This window comes from Coregonus clupeaformis, chromosome 10, assembly GCF_020615455.1.
Source record: "Coregonus clupeaformis isolate EN_2021a chromosome 10, ASM2061545v1, whole genome shotgun sequence".
Classification (NCBI taxonomy): Eukaryota; Metazoa; Chordata; class Actinopteri; order Salmoniformes; family Salmonidae; genus Coregonus; species Coregonus clupeaformis.
In genome coordinates, this window is record NC_059201.1 from 62,950,622 (window position 1) to 62,972,302 (window position 21,681).

The 21,681-nt window shown below is 43.4% G+C and overlaps 1 protein-coding gene across 2 annotated transcripts; it reads left to right on the forward strand.

Moving 5' to 3' along the window:
* The first annotated feature begins 4,062 nt into the window (after window positions 1-4,062).
* LOC121550349 (protein spinster homolog 1) lies at window positions 4,063-21,120 on the forward strand. 2 transcript variants are annotated; one of them, XM_045223161.1, is made up of 12 exons: window positions 4,063-4,341; window positions 5,862-6,077; window positions 7,366-7,568; window positions 10,196-10,347; window positions 10,485-10,551; window positions 10,770-10,912; window positions 12,295-12,447; window positions 12,898-13,087; window positions 15,857-15,922; window positions 18,413-18,511; window positions 18,657-18,825; window positions 19,635-21,120. In XM_045223161.1, the coding sequence occupies exons 2-12, from the start codon at window positions 5,867-5,869 to the stop codon at window positions 19,703-19,705; spliced, it is 1,524 nt and encodes a 507-aa protein (XP_045079096.1). In that variant the 5' UTR covers window positions 4,063-4,341; window positions 5,862-5,866; the 3' UTR covers window positions 19,706-21,120. The 2 variants fall into 2 exon arrangements, with proteins under 2 accessions (XP_045079096.1, XP_045079095.1); XM_045223160.1 differs by having other exon boundaries at window positions 4,064-4,341; window positions 5,859-6,077.
* The last annotated feature ends 561 nt before the right edge of the window (window positions 21,121-21,681 follow it).

Consider the following 21,681-nt stretch of genomic DNA (forward strand, 5'->3'; position numbering starts at 1 on the left):
TGCCTTCAGTCTCCTCTTCAGCATGTAAAATGCATGTTCAATTGGATTCAGATCCGGTGATTGACTCGGCCAGTCAAGGATTTTCCACTTTTTGGCCATCAAAAACCCCTTTGTTGCTCTAGCAGTTTGTTTAGGGTCATTGCCTTGTTGCATGATGAAGTGCCGTCCAATGAGTTTGGAGGCATTTGGTTTTATCTGAGCAGATAAAATATTTCTGTAGACTTCAGAATTCATTGTTCTACTTCTGTCTGCAGTCACATCATCGATGAAGACAAGTGAGCCTGTTCCACTGGCAGCCATACAGGCCCAAGCCATAACACCCCCTCCACCATGTTTCACGGATGAGGTGGTATGCTTTGGATCATGGGCATTTCTTTTTTTTCTCTACACTTTCCTCTTTCCATCACTCTGGTACATGTTCATCTTTGTCTCATCTGTCCACAATACTTTTTTCCAGAACTCTTGGGGCTCTTTTAGGTGCTTTTTAGCAAACTGTAATCTCGCCTTTCTGTTCTTCAGGCTTATCAGTGGTTTGCATCTTGTAGTGTACCCTCTGCAGTCCTGCTGGTGTAGTCTTCTACGTATGGTAGACTGAAACATCTACACCTGCATCCAGGAGAGTGTTTTTGATCTGTTGGGCTGTTGTCAGGGGGGTTTCTTCACCATAGAGAGTATTCTCCGGTCATCCACTACAGTGGTCTTCCTCAGTCTACCGGGTCTTTTGACATAATTGAGTTCACCGGTTGTTTTTTTCTTGTTAATGATGAACCAAACTGTTGACTTGGGCATGGCCAGGGTTTTTGCAATGTTCCTGATTGATTGATTTTCATTTCTGAGCCTTATGACGGCCAGCTTCATTTGCATCGACACTGCTGTCTTCCTCATGTTGTCACACCCCAACAACAACCTCCAAAGGCAATAGCAAAGTCTAGAATCAATACTATTCATCAACAGCTCTCCTGCATTCACTAACAACACAAATGAATACACCTGCCTAACGACACACATCTGTGAAGCCAATTTAACAAATACTTGTAGTACCTTAAAATGGGGGGACCATGTACAAAAGGTGTTGTCATTTCTAAACGGTTCATCCAATATGTATGAAAATACCCTCACATTAAAGCTGACAGTCTGCACTTCACCCTCATTGTCATTGTATCCTTTCAAACTCAAAGTGCCAAAAAAAGTTCACTGTCCAATGAATTATGCTGCTCACTGTATGTATTTATTTACAAGATGTTTTGAACCGATTTTGAAATAAAAATGTCTCTGTTGTCATCTGTTGATGTTGTATCTGAATTGTTTTAAAATGGACCTGTACGCTGGTGTGGTGAGAACTTGATCCGTTGGTATATGACGATACGAGCGCTTATTTCAAAGCGCTCCGTAATTACGCCCCAGTGGGCAGAGCTAGGCATGTTAAACTGTGACACGTTTTAATATGGTGAAAAGCATCTCATTTTACAACTGCTTCGCTGTGGCTTTGTGTAGCATAGTTATGCTAATATATTTGAGACCAGTGTATTGCAGTTAATTTTGTTTTTGACTTAATAAGTAAAATATTGGTGAGTAGTTAACAGGGAAACAACAACCAGTCCCAGCCATTTCACGATAGAACATACCAGAGGGGGGCATCGTTTACTAGGTGGGCTACCTAAATTATTGGGATTATCTGGTTACCACCGTGTTCGGAATACATTGAGTTCGTTGTTGAAACAGACCATTTGGACGCCTTTTCACACGGATATTTATTTGTCAAAGGTCCGCGCTGGGTCTGTGTAAACTATGCGATTCTATTGGAGACAGGTTTATAGCAGTGAATGTCATCTATTAATTTACTGTTATAGTATTTCTAAGTATAACAGCAAGGGAAACTAATTGTTCGCACTTTATGATAGAACATTCAGATTTGTCTGCCTGACTGTGGCGCTCTTTACCTGAATTGTTAGGATTTTATTGTGATCACAACAAAAACTACTTATTTTGCTCAAATAGAGATTGAAAGAAATGGTGTTTCTTTAAAAAGATGGGCCTGGCTGGCATGGACTGTTTCCTCACCTTATTCTCCTTGTGGTTACCCAGCATTGTTGCTTATTTACCAGGTAGAAATAAGTGAAAACGAAACAAGGACTGAAGCAATAGACTCGAGAGATTGAATTAAATGGTGTTTCTTTGAAAAGCTGGGCCTGGCTGACATGAAAAATACATTAAGGGGAAAGGATCCACAGACACAGAGGCTGAGTATCTTTCTGCACATCTCTTTTTTTACAATGCTGGCTGCCATGGTTAACTCATGCAAGACATTGAATGCTACCTGAATTGACTCAGTATCACAGCGAGGTCAAACAGGTTGTGTTTGTGTGTGTATGTTAGTCAGATTATCCAGTGTCCACAGCAACACTATTGATTATTCTCTACCCCCAGTGCATATGGTGTACTATAATCTTAGCCATTCTCTCACTAACCCTCATCTTTTCTCTTTCTCTGTCTCCCCTTCCGGAGGGCCTGAGACTCTTGGACTGTGACTGAGGACACCCTGGCCTGACATCTGGACATGCCTGGCCCAATCCCACCTGGCCCCCCTCTTCCTGCTACCTGCCTGTTGCTGCCTCCACTGGTTCTTTCTCCCCCTCAAGTCCCACACACTCAGAAACTTGGATTCTATTACTTACCCTGACATCTTTATGAAAAGCCATCTGACCATAGGGTTTTGAAGTGTTAGTAATTTTTCAATAGTCATTATATATATTGCCTGAGCCTGCTTGCCATTAATACTGGTATTGCGCTTTCCTTTTTGAAATGGTGAATAAAGGAAAAATGCTTTTATTTTCAATTAAGACACAATGAAGACATTGTTAGATTAAATGTATGCTTTTATATGGTCTGTATCTCTGTATTACAGCAAGTCAAATAAAGATTTGTGCAAACTGAAAGTATGACTTCTATCCCCAATGATTTCCTAAGGCTGAGGTATTTTGTCAGTTATCAGTTATTCCATACCAAGGCTAGATGAGGCTGAATGGCAACTAATTAATCTAATTGGTCTGTTGAATATTTCATCAATGAAAATATGGATTTCTTGGCTGAATTAAGGTTTTATTAAACCTTCAAAAGGGAAATACTGTACATACACAATTAAGAATGTTTATTACATAAAGTAATTGACATGAAAAGTAGAATGTTTATTACATAAAGTAATCGACATGAAAAGTAATTTACTACATCAATTATAGTCCCCTTCATTTGCTTAACTGGGGGAATGGGATGGCGAAATGGTTTACAATAGGCAGGGTGTCCCAAATCGCACCATATTCCCTATACATAGTACACATTTTTGACCAGGGCCCATAGGGCTATGGTCAAAAGTAGTGCATTATACAGGGAAAAGTTATAGACAACAGGGTGCCTTATATCTCCTATTTGAGCAAAATACACTATATATACAAACGTTTGTGGCCACCCCTTCAAATGAGTGGATTCGGCTATTTCAGCCACACCCGTTGCTGACAGGTGTATAAAATCGAGCACACAGCCATGCAATCTCCATAGACAAACACTGACAGTAGAATGGCCTTACTGAAGAGCTCAATGACTTTCAATGTGGCACGGTCATAGGATGCCACCTTTCTAACAAGTCAGTTCATAACATTTCTGCCCTGCTAGAGCTTCCCCGGTCAACTGTAAGTGCTGTTATTGTGAAGTGGAAACACCTAGGAGCAACAACGGCTCAGCCATGAAGTGATAGGCCACACAAGCTCACAGAACCGGACCGCCGAGTGTTGAATCATGTAAAAATCGTCTGTCCTTGGTTGCAACACTCACTACCGAGGTCCAAACTGCCTCTGGAAGCAACGTCAGCACAATAACTGTTATCTCACCACACTGTTGGTCGGTTGAGGCCAATAATTTTAAACATAATTGGTTGAGGCAAGGAAAAAATTATTTGTGGATTTATTATTCAACTATTTACCAATGAAAGCCCTTTTTGTTTTGCTATCTATTCAGTATTCAGTCTCTGGTATCAACAGAAATGGTATCAGTTTCATTGTTGGTCGATTTCCAGTATGTGGTGGTGTTGTAATAAGTCATGTGAGTAAGGGGCGGAAGTTGGATACAATTTCAACATGGCTGCGCCGATGAGGAAGATAATAACATAGCGGTTTACCTTCGTCCGACCATTTTCTCCAGAAAGCGTCAAGAAATGTTGACGCTAGCGTTTAAGCTAATGCAATAAAACACAAGAAAGAGCAGATCTGACATCAACACAGGACCCGAGACAGATAGAAACTCGTGAAGACGCATAAATCCCGACTCATCACTGCGTTGACCCGCTACCAGGTAAACAATAACAAAAAGTAGCTTTGACTCACACAGCCACAAAGCTACTATGGACATCTGTTACAAAGAATACTGGATACATTTGTTAGAGTATTAGCTAGTTAACGTACTGACATTGATGAATGACCAGATCTGTTAGGTAGCTTTAGTTTGAAAATGTATGCACTCACTAACTGTAAGTCGCTCTGGATAAGAGCGTCTGCTAAATGACTAAAATGTTAATGTAATGTTTTGTGGCTAGCCAACAGCCAACTAGCCAGCTAACGAGGTGATTGGTAGTTGTTTACCATGCCACTGGTTGCTAGCAACAAGCTAACCAATCAAAGTCCCATGATCATAGGGTCGGAATAGCTAGCTATCACGTAACGGTAGCCAGCCAACTACATAATGTCTACTTCTGCAAGCTTACAAAGACAATGGAACCCTGCTCAAACTAGCTAACTTGGCCACATTTGATAAGTTCAAGGTTCATGTATCGATCAGAATCACATTGGTATTTTATTTAGCTATCTGTAAACAGACGAAGCATTTTAACCCTCTACTCTAGACATAATTTTGTGGTTAATTATGCACACCGTAGCTTGTTGTTTTGAAGAGGATGTTCGTGTATTAACCTGTCTGTCAGCACAAATTCACCACCTAAAGTTAGTCTTTGTGTGACGTTGAAAAACACTTGAGGAAATGGGAAACCATACTCGAGTTGTAACTCATTGTTCTATCTACATTTACATTTTTGTCATTTAGTAGACGCTCTTATCCAGAGCGACTTACAGTTAGTTAGTGCATACATTATTTATCATACTGGCCCCCCGTGGGAATCGAACCCACAACCCTGGCGTTGCAAACGCCATGCTCAACCAATGGAGCTACATCCATTCCCTCCCCTACCCTGGACGACGCTGGGCCAATTGTGCACCGCCCCATGGGTCTCCCGGTCGCGGCCGGCTACAATAGAGTCTGGATCCGAACCAGGATCTCTAGTGGCACAGCTAGCACTGCGGTGCAGTGCCTTAGACCACTGCGCCACTCTATGGTATCTTTCATTACTGGAGTTTCCTCACATACTCTTTCTCAACAGCCTTCATTCTTGCTGATACAAATGCACACTAAGACTTAACACTCTGCACACACACATTCAGACACGTGCTGTCCATGTTCACATGACAGTAAACTAGTTTCGTTAACGTACATCACAAGACTGCACCACAATACTCCCCCCTTCTCCCACATTATCTGTGACTGTCTTGTTCCCCTGGCTCTAAATTACATTACTTTCCCTAACCACACACATTAGCTTTGGTTTTACAATGACACACTTTTGAAATGCATTTGGACCTTCGTGTGTCTCTGCCATTCATTTAGGAATTTTTCCTATTTACTTTTTCATCTTTATTTTCCCTCTCCTTTGTTTCTGACAGAAAACTCTTTGCACGTGAGTTCAATTTAACTCAAGGTGCCTACTGCGTTGACCCAAAATGGCCTCCTCATCATTCAGTTTCCTTTCTTGTTCTCTCCAGCAGCTGTGATGTCTCTAGCCGACCCCACCTCTGACACCACGCCCTTCTTCTCTGATGACAGCGAGGCAGAGGGCTCGGAAGAGCCTGGTGTGGGGCCTAGCCAGCGCCGGGAAGAGGAAGAGCCAGCCAGCGGAGTGTCCAGCATGAGAGCGGTGTTCACCGTTATTGTCCTGTGTTTCATCAACCTGCTCAACTACATGGACAGGTTCACCGTGGCTGGTATGGACAATCTAACGTTACACCAACATTTACCTAACCCAACGCTCACCTAACATTTCTTTAAAGGGGAACTACATATCATCAGTGTTTAGATATTGATCCTTAAAGGTCCCGAACAGTCATTCTGATTCCAATTTCCAAGCCTTATGTGTGACTTAAATATCACCCATAATATTTTTTCCCGATTTAGATATATGTATATATCTTTTTTGTACTTTTTCTCTCATGTCAAACTACCAGGAAGTCTAAAAAGACTGAGTGGGCGGGGAGCTAGTAGGCAGTTGGCGGGGAGCTCACCTTGACTGGCGGTTCTTTGAAAACACCTAATCTTGCAGTGAGATTATCTCAAACAAATGTCCTGATACACAAGGCAACTCAAACAACATTGAAATTGCATACAACATCCAATCCTGTCATACATCATGGTTTCACATTGTTTACCCAACTCTTTGGTTATTGTAACAAGCATCAATATAGACAAAATGTTGGCTTTATAATTTATCTAGCTAGCCCAAATGGAATTGTCAGCACTGTTTATAAAGCTAGCTAGCTAATTCATCTTGGACAATTTCAGTTGAAACTTTACAGGGTGAGGTCTGGATACATTTAATTAAATACATGTATATTGACTGTCAAACAATGTTAATATATAATGACTATCAATGATGTCCAGAAATTTGAATGCATCTTCCAATTGGAATGTCTCTCGATATCATGACATGACGACTGCGTCAGTTTTGGGCAACCCTTCCCCCACGTTTGTTCCATGCTGGCTGAAGACTTAGCTAGCTTCTAATTATATTTGCTGACACACTGCAGTACAATTTTGGTACCAGTAGACTAGCTACCTAGCTATCAAAACCACGCACCTCTGCCAACACGCCTTCTGCAATGAGTTACAAGGCTATACTTATTTAAAGTAGGTAAGATAATAAGATGTTACCATGGTGTATTAAAATGAGGCTTTATGTGATGTTTAGTAACTCTCTGATCAGACTTTATCAATGTAGAAGCAACAGTAATTTTTCATAATTTGGTCATCCTACTTTGTTCTGGTTTCATCTAAATATCATCAAATTTTATGAAAAACATGATTTGACTGTGCGGGACCTTTAAGAGTTATATATTATGATAATTTCACACAAAGAACATTCATGGATCCGTTTGCTACGGAAGCATAGGCTACTCCTAAAAAGCATGTTGGATTAGACTATCATAACCCCAAAAAGTGCTATGGATAAGTAATTTCCCATATGCCATATAACACAGGTCTCTCTGTCTTGTTTAGGTGTTCTGCCTGACATTGAGCAGTACTTTGGGATCAATGATGGGAAGTCAGGGCTGCTCCAAACAGTCTTCATCTGCAGCTACATGTTCCTGGCTCCTGTCTTTGGTTACCTGGGCGACAGGTACAACAGGAAGGTGATCATGAGTGTGGGCATCGGCTTCTGGTCCGTGGTGACGCTCGCCAGCTCCTACACGCCCAGAGAAGTGAGTGACACTTTCTAACTATCGTTTTCAGTAGGTGTTGGAACCGAAATTATTTCTCAATCGTTTAGTTCTGAACAGAACCATTATTTTTTGGGTTCCGGTTCACTGTTCCGACTAGCAAAATAAAACCGGTTTGAAGCCCAAAAAAGTTACTAATTTCTGAATCACGCTTGTAACGTCAGTACATTTTAGTCATTTAGCAGATGCATACATTATTTTTATTTAATTTTTTTCATACTGGCCCCCCGTGGGAATTGAACCCACAACCCTGGCGTTGCAAACGCCATGCTCTACCAACTGAGCTACATCCCTGCCGGCCATTCCCTCCCCTACCCTGGACGATGCTGGGCCAATTGTGCACCGCCCCATGGGTCTCCCGGTCGCGGCCGGATACGACAGAGCCTGGATTCGAACCAGGATCTCTAGTGGCACAGCTAGCACTGCGATGCAGTGCCTTAGACCACTGGGAGACAGTAGGCTACTAGACTATGCTTCCGAGAGGGAGGGGCAGGTTGGCTACACACACACCAGGAAAAAAAAGAAACACTTAATTTTTTAAAAATGGTGATAAATAAAATTGTAACGGGCCGGGAGAGGCGGTCTATCATAGCCTACGCTCGAATTCACGCTTCAGCACCATTCTCACACTCCTTGCGCGCATGTGCGCCTGTTGCTGAGAGGGAGAGCAAGAGAGGTGCCTTGGCCTAGACTACTGTTGATTGTGAAGATGGAGGCGTTTTTCATTGAAGTAAAATAAAAGTTAGAGGAAGAAGAGCATGCCTACAAGCAGAATGTCCTCCTTGTGGACAAGTTATTTAATAATCGAAGCTGGTTCTTTAAATAGCCTAAGCAAAAAGTGTTTTGTTTCATTTTGTTGCGAAATTGCCATTTGCTAAATTAAATTTGATCTTTAATTTTGTGGTCTGTATTTAGTTGAAGGTTTAACAGTAGGCCTGTTGTAAAATAAATAGCATTAACCTATTGCTGTCATTTGTTGGGTAGGCCTACGGTAGGCAATCTCCTTTGTTGGTAATTAATTTAATGCCGCAAAATAATAACCTGTTCGTATTTCCCCTATAAACAATGACTTAACTTACTTTTGACATTTTACATTTTTAGTCATTTAGCAGACACTCTTATCCAGAGGAACTTACAGTTAGTGGATGCGATTATTTTTTATTTTTTCATACTGGCCCCCCGTGGGAAACGAACGCACATCCCTGCCGGCCAAACCCTCCCCTACCTTGGACGACGCTGTACCAATTGTGCGCCACCCATGGGTCTCCCGGTCGCGGCCGGCTGCGACAGAGCCTGGACTCAAACCAGGATCTCTAGTGGCACAGCTAGCACTGTGATGCAGTGCCTTAGACCACTGCGCCACTCGGGAGTTATCAGGGAGACATGACCCTAATAAAGTTAAGCAACCTTTGTGAAGCTGTGGCATGGTTATTATTAGGCTACAGCTGGCCTATGAAGGCAGTGCGCACCGACACTCCGACAGTTGAACTTGAGGTGAGGAAGAATGTTTTAAGCCTACCAGAGTTACTCCTTTAATCTAACAATATAATACTTATCTTTTATAAAATAGATTCTGATCGAAAATGAACAAATGAATTAGCCTCCTTCTGTACGCCTATATCTGTATAGCAGTAGTAGCCAATTGACAAGTATAAATAAATATATGTCGATGTTGGAAACATGGTGCCGGCATATCTCTATCTTTCTCTCGGTCTCTCTAGGGCTAAGCCTAAGATTGTCTCCTTTTAATATAAATATATTTTTTAAATATGAATGTCATACAGTGGATACCTAGGCCTATATGCATGCAATGCCCTGATGCATTTATTGCTCAAATCTCCGACAATAGACTATAAAGTTTTGAGTATGCTACACATCGAAACACAACAAATCGTATTTTTGTAATTTGTTATAGGCAGTTTTTAAGGACACGTAACTGTGGATAATTTGGCCAATATCGGTTGTTTATTGATGGTGCAGGCAGCGCCCAGTTGGAGGTTTCTTTCTCTCGCTCTTTTTCTCTCGGATATGAACGGGTCTCTCAGATCGCACAATTGGCCCAGTGTCGTCCGGGTTAGGGGAAGGTTTGGCCTCGGGGGCTTTACTTGGCTCATCGCGCTCTAGCGACTCCTTGTGGCGGGCTGGGTGCCTGCAGGCTGACTTCGGTAGTCAGTTGAACGGCGTTTCCTCTGCGGCTGGCTTCCGGGTTAAGCAGGCGGGTGTTAAGGAGCGCGGTTCATGTTCGGAGGACGCATGACTCGTCCTTCGCCTCTCCCGAGCCCGTTGGGGAGTTGCAGCGATGAGACAAGATCGCAATTGGATATCATGAAATTGGGGAGAAAAAGGGGGCAAAAAAATAATTATGTATTGTGTTTTTATTTTAACCTGCATTTAAAAAAAAGTATTATTATTTTTTGTATTGGAATGTTTGTGTTGAATTTGTTGTCGTCAGGGCACCATTGAAAATGAGACCCTGGTGTCAATGGGCTCCCCTGATTTAAATAAAAGTTCAATCTTAACCTGAAGGCATGTTATTTTCTTCCCCCATCCCTCCTCCCCTCTTTCTTCCCCTCTCTCTCCCTCCCCCTCTCCACCATTCCTCCTGTCAGTATTTCTGGCTCCTGTTGTTGACGCGTGGCCTGGTGGGGGTTGGAGAGGCCAGTTACTCCACCATCGCCCCAACCATCATCGCAGACCTGTACGTCAAGGAGAGGAGGACGCAGATGCTCTCTGTCTTCTATTTTGCCATTCCAGTGGGCAGGTGGGGTCATAGAACATATACACATAATAATGAATACATCTGTGTCCATCTTTGTTATCTGTCTTGGCTTATGTGATAAGAGGAGGAGCCAATTGACCCTGTGGTGAATGTTTGTTCCATTGTCCATCCTTCCTCAGTGGTCTGGGCTACATCGTGGGGTCAAAGGTTGATGACATGGCAGGGGACTGGCATTGGGCCCTGCGGGTGAGTTAACACATCCCCTGAGCTGTTGGATATTATACTTCTCAACACAAAAGATAGTCAAAATACATGCACTCTCAACCATAAAAGGAATAATACAAAAATGCGTAAAAGCATGGTGGTACCTTTCATCTGACTCTTAATAATTCAATGTTTTAGTTCTATCTGTCCATATCAGATACATCAATTATGCCATTCAAATGGTGTTTTTTCCCCCCTAGGTGACTCCTGCGTTAGGACTGGTAGCGGTGGTGTTGCTGTTGTTCGTGGTGAAAGAGCCGAAAAGGGGTGCTATCGAGGCCAGACCGGAGCACACCCTCCAAAGGACCAGCTGGCTGGGTGACATGAAGGCCCTTTGCAGGAAGTATGTCCACCATAAAAAACAAATAAAATCAAATCAAATTGTATTTGTCACATGCGCCGAATACAACAGGTGTAGACCTTACAGTGAAATGCTTACTTACAAGCCCTTAACCAACAATACCGAAATAAATAAATAAATAAAAGTAACAAATAATTAATGAAAGAGCAGCAGTAAAATAACAATAGTGAGGCTATCTATATACAGGGGGTACTGAGTCAATATGCGGGGGCACCGGTTAGTTGAGGTAATATGTACATGTAGGTAGAGTTATTAAAGTGACTATGCATAGATAATAAACAGAGAGTAGCAGCAGCGTAAAAGAGGAGGGGGGGGGGCAATGCAAATAGTCTGGGTAGCCATTTGATTAGCTGTTCAGGAGTCTTATGGCTTGGGGGTAGAAGCTGTTTAGAAGCCTCTTGGACCTAGACTTGGCACTCCGGTAAGGCTTGCTGTGCGGTAGCAGAGAGAACAGTCTATGACTAGGGTGGCTGGAGTCTTTGACAATTTTTAGGGCCTTCCTCTGACACCGCCTGGTATAGAGGTCCTGGATGGCAGGAAGCTTGGCCCCAGTGATGTACTGGGCCGTACGCACTACCCTCTGTAGTGCCTTGCGGTCGGAGGCCGAGCAGTTGCCATACCAGGCAGTGATGCAACCAGTCACGATGCTCTCGATGGTGCAGCTGTAAAACCTTTTGAGGATCTGAGGACCCATGCCAAATCTTTTCAGTCTCCTTAGGTTTTGTCGTGCACTCTTCACAACTGTCTTGGTGTGCTTGGACCATGTTAGTTTGTTGGTGAGTGAACAGGGAGTACAGTCGTGAGTGAACAGGGAGTACAGGAGGGGACTGAGCACGCACCCCTGAGGGGCCCCCGTGTTGAGGATCAGTGTGGCGGATGTGTTGTTACCTACCCTTACCACCTGGGGGCGGCCCGTCAGGAAGTCCAGGATCCAGCTGCAGAGGGAGGTGTTTAGTCCCAGGGTCCTTAGCTCAGTGATGAGCTTTGTGGGCACTATGGTGTTGAACACTGAGCTGTAGTCAATGAAAAGCATTCTTACAAAGGTGTTCCTTTTGTCCAGGTGTGAAAGGGCAGTGTGGAGCGCAATAGAGATTGCATCATCTGTGGATCTGTTGGGGCGGTATGCAAATTTGAGTGGGTCTAGGGTTTCTGGGATAATGGTGTTGATCACAAGCCCAGTATCAAATCGCATCCTATTTTCTATATTGTGTTGTTGAGTCTGAAATGACACCCATGTTCCCTGTAATAGTCCACTATGTTTTGACCATATCTCTATAGCTCTGTATTCATTGCACAATTATAATGCATCTTTGGTCCTATAGAAGAGTTATCAAACAAATATCTTTGTGCGTGTCTGTGTGCAGCCGCAGCTTTGTGCTGTCTACGTTTGGCTTCACAGCAGTGGCCTTTGTGACTGGCTCCTTGGCACTCTGGGCCCCGGCCTTCCTCTTCAGAGCTGCTGTCTTCACCGGAGAGAGGCCCCCCTGTGTTAAGGGGCCCTGCGACACCTCCGACAGGTAACACAGACATCTGATAGGTAACACACACACACACACACACACACACACACAGACAAACTCACACCGACATCCAACAGGTGACACACAAACGTCTGACAGGTAACACACACACAGGAACTAGGTGCTGAACAAAGACTCTTTATAATCAGTCAGAATGTTAAGGGATCATCAGACTCCTCTGTAATCACAGGATAAGATTGAATCATCACAACATTTTTGCCACTACTACACTCGACTCCTGATAACTGCAACGGCTTGGCACGACAATAGGAGTCAGTGAATAGAGAGCAGCAGTAGAGACCAGACATCAAACTTTGGCTATCAAAGGAATCCGGTTGATCAGGAAATGGTCAATTGTCAAAACATCAAAAACCACACAGATGAGTCAGCAAGGGGTAAACAAATTAAATTAAATGTCATAAACTTTCTCACTCTCTCCCTCCCCAGCCTGTACTTTGGCATCATCACAGTTGTGTCGGGGATCCTGGGTGTGGCCAGTGGGGCGGAGGCCAGTAGGCGGCTGAGGTTGAGGACGCCAAGGGCAGACCCCCTGGTGTGTGCTCTAGGACTCCTCCTCTCAGCTCCCTTCCTCTACCTCGCCATCGTCTTTGCTCAGGCCAGCACCATCGCCACCTACGTAAGTCAACACCCATCTCTCTCTCTCTCTCGCTCTCTCTCTGTGTGGCCATGTCCGAATACATGCGTTCTAAGTAGTATGCATTTTGGGTATGGACAATTCCACGGTAACGGAATTGCGCTGAGACTTAGATTTTTCACTTAAAATGTATGGCAAACAAAAACCATTGATTTCAAAATTTAACAAACAATAACTCTATGCATTATGACTACTTTTAACAATTTACACTGAAGGTTTTACAAAAACACATTTACTGGAAGAATGGTGCAGAGGCAAAAACCTCACTCAATTTGAATGAATCCACATTTTACAAAAACTGTTGTTAAATATCTGCTCCGAATTAAGATTCAACAATGTCTGCGAAAAGAATCGGGTGTCAGCTATGACATGAAAATCTATTTTGGTTATTGAACTACAGTAAGTGAGGTGGATTTACACCCGATAACGGAATTTCATCATTGGTCCCTGATCTGTACTACACAGAAATGCATAATTATGGATATGTAATTCTCTTCATGTATCCTAAATGGGTACACAAAGGTTTCAATATGCAATGTCCTCTTTTGCATATTTGGCTATTATTCTACACACTGGATGTTATTTTAATGAGCTCTGCCCCCAAACAAGACCAAATTTGGTTGGTCCAGACCAGACCAAATCTGAACCAATCATAGACTTTGTACAGTATATGTGGTGTAAATTCACTTGGATCGATTTATTAAAAAATTATTTACAAATAAAAGCAATGCACATTGCAACTATGTTTCACAAGTTTGGACATCAAAGTACAGCACAGTAGAGGTCAGTAGAGTACAGCACAGTGCAGTATAGTTCAGTACAGTACATTATAGTGTACTCAACTCTAGTCTGCTCTACTTTTACTTGTTACTTCTGTGAACTTTCATTATCCTCCCTCTTCATGAAGGCCAATGCAGCTAGCTAAGCCTACTCAAACAGAGAGGTATGCTATGTTAGCTGATGTGTTGTGCACTGAAGTCCACAAGTCAAGGGAAAAGGTGAGAGGAGGAGAGCGCATAGATAGTTTCTAGAAGGATAGATATATATATATATATATTACTCACAGCGAGCAAAGTGATCATGCTGTTTGTATGTGGCTGCAATGAAAGTGAAATGTTTGCGTGTGATCAGGGGTGTATTCATTCCGCCGATTCTGTTGAAAAACGTTTCTTAAACGGAAGCAAATGGAACGAAACGGGGATGAACATACCTGAATTTATCCAATAGAAACTCTCATATGTAACTGTTGGACGAATGATTACACCCTAGATCAGCTAGATGCAGGCAAGAGTGTGCAAGGCGGTATTGAATGTGTCACTGTCACCTTGGTTACTAAATTCTCTTGACCTGTGCACCTACGTTGTAAACTTTCATTCATTAGCTAGGTAGTAGCAACCTCATTATGGGTACAGGTAAAATTTGAGTATCATGTATTAGCCTAAACATATCGATGTGAATGGAAAATGAATGACAGTCATCAAATATGCTGTAATAGAAATAAGGCCATGCTCATGAAAAAATGTATACAAAATCATCCTCCCTCGTCTTAAACGGCACTGACCGCCACTGATACGCGCTGTCTGCCATCTGCCCGGTACAGTTGAAACCGGGATTTATCCGTGAAGAGCACACTTTACCAGCATGCCAGTGGCCATCAAAGGTGAGCATTTGCCCACTGAAGTCTGTTACGACGCCGAATTGCAGTCAGGTCAAGACCCTGGTGAGGACGACGAGCACACAGATGAGCTTCCCTGAGACAGTTTCTGACAGTTTGTGAAGAAATTCTTAGTTTGTGCAAACCCACAGTTTCATCAGCTGTCCGGGTGGCTGGTCTGATGATCCCATTGGTGAAGAAGCCGGATGTCGAGATCCTGGACTGGCGTGATTACACCTGCTCTGCGGTTGTGATGCCGGTTGGACGTACTGCCAAATTCTCTAAAACTACGTCGGAGGAGGCTTATGGTAGAGAAATTAACATTCAATTCTCTGGCAACAGCTCTGGTGGACATTCCTGCAGTCTGCATGCCAATTGCACATTCCCTCAAAACTTTAGACATCTGTGGCGTTGCGTGACAACTGTACATTTTAGTGGCCTTTTATTGTCCCCGGCACAAGGTGCACCTGTGTAATGGTCATGCTGTTTTTAATCAGCTTATTGATATGCCACACCTGTCAGGTGGATGGATTATCTTGGTAAATGAGAAATGCTCACTAACAGGGATGGATGTAAACACATTTCTGCACAATTTGAGAGAAATAAGCTTTTTGTGCATATGTAAAATGTCTGGAATCTTTTATTTGAGCTCATGAAACGTTGGACCAGCACATGTTGCGTTTATATTTTTGTTCAATGTGCATATATGCCTTACTTTCTCAAATATAGACTATTAGCTTTAATTTGAACTCAATTTGATATTCTCCTATGAACTTCATGTTGGTGCTCGTGGGCCTTTATACATGGAAATAACTGTGTGCGAAGATGGAATGTTTTATAGTACGTGAAATTTTGAAAATGTTGTATGCTTTAAATGCCAGGATGTTATATTCTTTTCGGCTTTTCATCTAGTAGATTTCAGCCTCTGTCTTTTTCACACACACACACACACATATATATATATATATATATATATATATATATATATATATATATATATATATATATATATATATATATATATATATATATCCTCTCTGGCGTTGTATTCGCAATGTATGGTAATGGTGGTCTAACCAGTTTTTCTGTGTGATCAGGTATTTATCTTCCTGGGAGAGACCTTCCTGTCTATGAACTGGGCCATCGTAGCAGACATCCTGCTGGTGAGTTCAGATGCATAACTATCCTCTCTCTCTCTCTCTCTCGCTCTCTCTCGCTATTAAAACGCAACGTGGTTGTGCCCTATTTAATCAATGTCCATATATAGATGTTTCTGATGAAATTAGCATGATCTGTCTGGAGCAGTGTTGCCCAACTCCAGTCCTTGAGAACCCCCAATGGTACACATTTTTGTTGTAGCCCATGACAAACTCACCTGATTCAACTAATTGAGGGCTTGATGATTAGTTGAATCAGGTGTGCTTGTCCGGGGTTACAACAAAAATGTGTACTAACTGGAAAGTATGTATTCTGTTTCTGTTGAGGAATTTAGATCACGCCAAGTCAGTGGCATATATGAATAGCCACATTTCTAGTAATGTAACCCATGCATGTAACTCTTTAGTGCACGTGCTCAACCTTCCAACCTCAAGGTTATAGTGCATTTGGAAAGTATTCAGACCCCTTGACTTTTTCCACATATTGTTACATTACAGCCTTATTCTAAAATTGATTAAATTGTTTTTTTGTTTTCATAAATCTACACACAATACCCCATAATGATGAAGCAAAAACAGGTTTCTGAAATTTCTGCAAATGAGTCTTCTTGGGTATGACGCTACAAGCTTGCCACACCTGTATTTGGGGAGTTTCTCCCATACTTCTCTCCAGATCCTCTCAAGCTCTGTCGGTTTGGATGGGGAGCGTCACTGCACAGCTATTTTCAGGTCTCTCCAGAGATGTTCGATCGGGTTCAAGTCCGGGCTCTGGCTGGGCCACTTGAGGACATTCAGAGACTTGTCCTGGAGCCACTCCTGCATTGTCTTGGCTGTGTGCTTAGGGTCGTTGTCCTGTTGGAAGGTGAACCTTCGCCCCAGTCTGAGGTCCTGAGCACTCTGGAGCAGGTTTTCATCAAGGATCTCTCTGTACTTTGCTCTGTTCATCTTTCCCTCGATTCTGACTAGTCTCCCAGTCCCTACCGCTGAAAAATATCCCCACAGTATGATGCTGCACCACCATGCTTCACCGTAGGGATGGTGCCAGGTTTCCTCCAGCCAAAGAGTTAAATCTTGGTTTCACAGACCAGAGAATCTTGTTTCACATGGTCTGAGTCCTTTTAGGTGCCTTTTGGAAAACTCGAAGCGGTGTGTCATGTGCCTTTTTACTGAGGAGTGGCTTCCGTCTGGCCACTCTACCATAAAGGCCTGAATGGTGGAGTGCTACAGAGATGGTTGTCCTTCTGGAAGGTTCTCCCATCTCCACAGAGGTGCTCTGTCAGAGTGACAATCGGGTTCTTGGTCACCTCCCTGACTAAGGCCCTTCTTCCACGATTGCTCAGTTTGGCCAGGCAGACAGCTCTAGGAAGAGTCTTGGTGGTTCCAAACTTCTTCCATTTAAGAATGATGGAGGCCACTGTTCTTGGACCTTCAATGCTGCAGACACCCTTCCCCAGATTTCTGCCTCGACACAATCCTGTTTTGGAGCTCTACGGACAATTCCTTCGACCTCTGCTTGGTTTTTGCTCTATTATAATAATAATAATAATAATAATAATAATAATAATAATATGCCATTTAGCAGACGCTTTTATCCAAACATAAAATTTTTTGTGTATGCACTGTCAACTGTGGGACCCTATATAGACAGGTGTGTGCCTTTCCATATCATGTCCAATCAATTGAATTGACCACAGGTGGACTCCAATCAAGTTGTAGAAACATCTCAAGGATGATCAATGGAAACAGGATGCACCTGAGCTCAATTTCGAGTCTCATAGCAAAGGGTCTGAACACTTTATGTAAATAAGGTGTTTCTGTTTTTGTTTTTTTATACTGTGGCAGACCAGGTGGTTTGATCAAGATGTTTACACAGATCAGACACAAGTGTGACACCTCCGTTTCAAGGGTGTTTATTTAAACCAAAAAATAAAAAGAGAAGAAACAGGTCTCCTCCAGGAGACCTCTTCCGGGTTACCGCCTTCTGGGCTCCGGGGAATGCTTTCTCCTCTGGGGTAGAACACCGGGCCCCTCGGTTCTAGCAGACTGTGAGGACGTCTATCCAGTAGCAACTTCTCACTACCTCCAACCCTCTCGTGTGCTGCCCTCCTGGCAGCTTTATGTGCCCCGTACGGCTGGTGAGCAATCAGCCCCTTGATTACTCACTAGCCCCAATTAGTCCTGGCCGGAGGACCCGTCGAGACCTGGCACGTCTAGCAGAAGGAGACACCGCCGCATGATGTAGACTGTCTGTCACCAGGCCTCGACGAGTCTCCCCCTGGTGTCATTATTGGGTATTGTGTGTAGATTGATAAGGGGAAAAAATAATTTAATCATTTTTAGAATAAGGCTGTAATGTAACGAAATGTGGAAACAGTCAAGGGGTCTGAATACTTTCCGAATGCACTGTACTTTTGTATTGTGGTGACTTATAAGATATGCAAAAAAGTATCTCCCCTCTACCTCCTCCCTCTCTCTCTCTCCCTCCATCTTTCTCAGTACGTGGTTGTCCCTACTCGTCGTTCCACAGCTGAGGCCTTCCAGATCGTTCTCTCTCACCTCCTTGGAGATGCTGGTAGTCCTTATCTCATAGGAGTGGTATGTCTCGTGATATGTTATTATCACACACACACATAAACGCATACCTACACATTTGATACACACACACACACACACACGTCTAAAGAAACAGAGTATGATCCTCATTTACTGTGTAACATCTCCCCCCCTCTCCCTCCATCAGGTGTCAGACTCTCTGAAGCAGACTGACTCGTACCTGTGGCAGTTCCGCTCCCTGCAGCTCTCCCTCCTCACCTGCTCTTTCGTGGCAGTGGGGGGCGGGGCTTTCTTCCTGGCCACCGCCCTCTTCATCGAGAAGGACCGTCAATGTGCCGCAAACTACGCACCCTCAGGTGAGAGGCTAAACCTGGAGCTACATTTAAGCGCCCGGCCTCAGATTAGCAACAGGCGACGCTATGACGGCCTAACTATGAATGCATGTGAAGTGGTGAAAGTCACACAATTCAATGAGGAGCCTTATTTTACCAGGAAAGTTGACTGAACACAGTTTAATTTACAGCAATGACCTGGGGAAGAGTTACAGGGGATGAATGAGCCAATTGGAAGCTGGGGATGATTAGGTGGCCATGATGGTATGGGCCAGATTGGGAATTTAGCCAGGACACCGGGGTTAACACCCCTACTCTTACAATCAGTGCCATGGGATCTTTACTGACCACAGAGAGTCAGGACACCCATTTTATGTCCAATCCGAAAGACAGCACCCTACACAGGGCAATGTCCCCAACACTGCCCTGGGGCATTGGGATATTTTTTTTAGACCAGAGGAAAGAGTGCATCCTACTGGCCCTCCAACACCACTTCAAGCAGCATCTGGTCTCCCATCCAGGGACCGACCAGGACCAACCCTGCTTAACTTCAGAGGCAAGCCTGCAGTGGGATGCAGGGTGGTATGCTGCTAGCCCAACACTGACCTAACACTGTTGCTAACTACGGGTATGTGAGAGAGAGTGTTGAGAGACTAACAATAGTTGAGAGCAACCACAGATGAGACCGGTAGAGATGAGTCTACAGACCACAGGTGATGTTAGCAGAGAGAGGCAACAGTTACAAGAAACTGCCAGGTCACATATTTTGCTCATCTTAATAATCAATAGACAATGCTTTAATTGTACTGTCCTGCATTTTCTTTCCCCGACAGATGATGAACCAATTGTTGTACCCAAGAGCGGCAGGTCCACGAGGGTGCCAGTGTCCAGCGTTTTGATTTGAGGAGATAAACGGGACGTTGGAGGCTCCTGTGGAAGATGCTGCACCCTGATTGGTCCCTGTTTCAGTGACCAATCGCGCAGCAGTGTTTTTACAACTATGGTCTTTGATTGGACAATGCCCTATACAGAGACTTTTATTTATTATTTGTAACATTTTAGATGACATGTTTTTTAATACCTTTATCGTCTGAGGAACATGGCAGAGTCAGACCTGCCAAACCTTCCGCTCATCATTTCCTGGTGTTTTTGTAGTCACCAACCAGATATTCCACTTCTGATTGGTTTCACATGGCAACATGAGACATAGTGGCTTATGAGAAATGTATGCAGAGTAGTAAACAGGAAGTCAAAGAGCCACATCAGTGGAAGCCTAACCTGTGTTGCTGGAAGAGGTGACCGGATAAAACAAAGGACAAGAGGGAATTTCAGAGGAGAAGCAGCTACTTTACCTGAGTGAGAGAAGGAAGCAGAAATGCCTTTTTGCATTCCAATGCATGCACCCCCATTAAATCTCCTGTTGCAGATAGGGTGTCACTCTTAGACAGACACTCATCCGTTACTCCACAGGGACCATATGTCGACGGTGGAGCCCTCTGTGGAAAACCGGCAGGATATTTTTCACCCCAGTGCTCTGATTGCGCTGTAACCACTACATCCCATCTACTGCTGCTGTACTTTTTTTGCTTGGGTCTGAAACACAGAGCTCTGATTTGTCCACGGAACAACTACGGCCGGCCCATTTCAAAGCCATTCCAACCAGTGCCGTCGTCCTCCCGTCATCAAACTAAGACTAAATATGATGCTTGTCCGTTCAGTGTAACCACATACTACATACAGTATCAGACCGATAAAGGGAGTTGGCAGGTACAGGCCCGTGGTACCCACATTGGACTCCAAACCCACCGATCGGTTGTGGGATGTTGCATTTTTAACAGATTAAGCCTAATCATGCTTGTTCTGTTTTTAGACCCGTTTGGTATATTATAATAATAACACTAGATTTTTCCCACGGCTCCCTAGAAAATGGTGGCGGGACAAATGTCTGTTCCAGACAGGTCCAGAAGATAATCTATGGTTTTTAAGACTATTTTATTGTTTTTATTAGTTTTACTGGTGTTTTTATGGAATGTTCCTGGCGGTCAGGTGTACTTTGGGTTTTTGTGACCTCATATAGAGGCACTGATGTCACGATGACCAGGAAATCAAATCAGGCCTATTACAGAGTGTACATTTCTTAATTGTCTGAGGAAAATGTATATCCCTTTTTTAATGAAGGCGATTGTTACATTCTTTAAAAAATATATATTGGTTATTTTGGAAAGAGAAACCTTAAAATAATTAGTTAAAGTTGCTAGTTTCTAATCTGAATTTGATGTAACCTTTCTTTGAAACATTAAACGATGAGAATGGACCGTTGTTGAGATGACTCATGGAATGATTTCTCTATGTATCTGTGCAGATGTCACTTAGTGCTTTGCAGATGCAGAGGTGATAAATGTGTCTTTGAAGCTTGGATCCTGTAAGCCCATAGCCAGGTTTTCATGGAGGGTTGTAGACTATGCTGCACAAATACACCAAGTGCAGCTGTAACCTCTCTCATTCAACCTTTCTATACCTTTCCCCCTCTCCTCTCATTCCTATGACATCTCCCTCTCCTCTGCCCCTCTCTCATTCAGGAATTCCTCCTCTACCCTTATTTTTTTCAGTTGTCTACATAGTCTGTCTCTCCTCTTTTGATGGAGAGAGAGAGGAGCTCACGGCTTCCTTCCGTTGGTGTGGTTTCCTGTTTGTAGGTGGGAGGGTGAGCGAGAAAGCAGGTCGCTTGAGCAACGTTCACACAATATTCAATCTTAACGCTGCTGCGAGACGGTGGATGTGTGCGCCCACATGAGTGTGTATGTCCAGAGCAGTTTGACATTTGTGTTCTTCTGAGAACTAGCATCTTCTCAGATGCTCAGGCAGTTAAACCAGGATGGT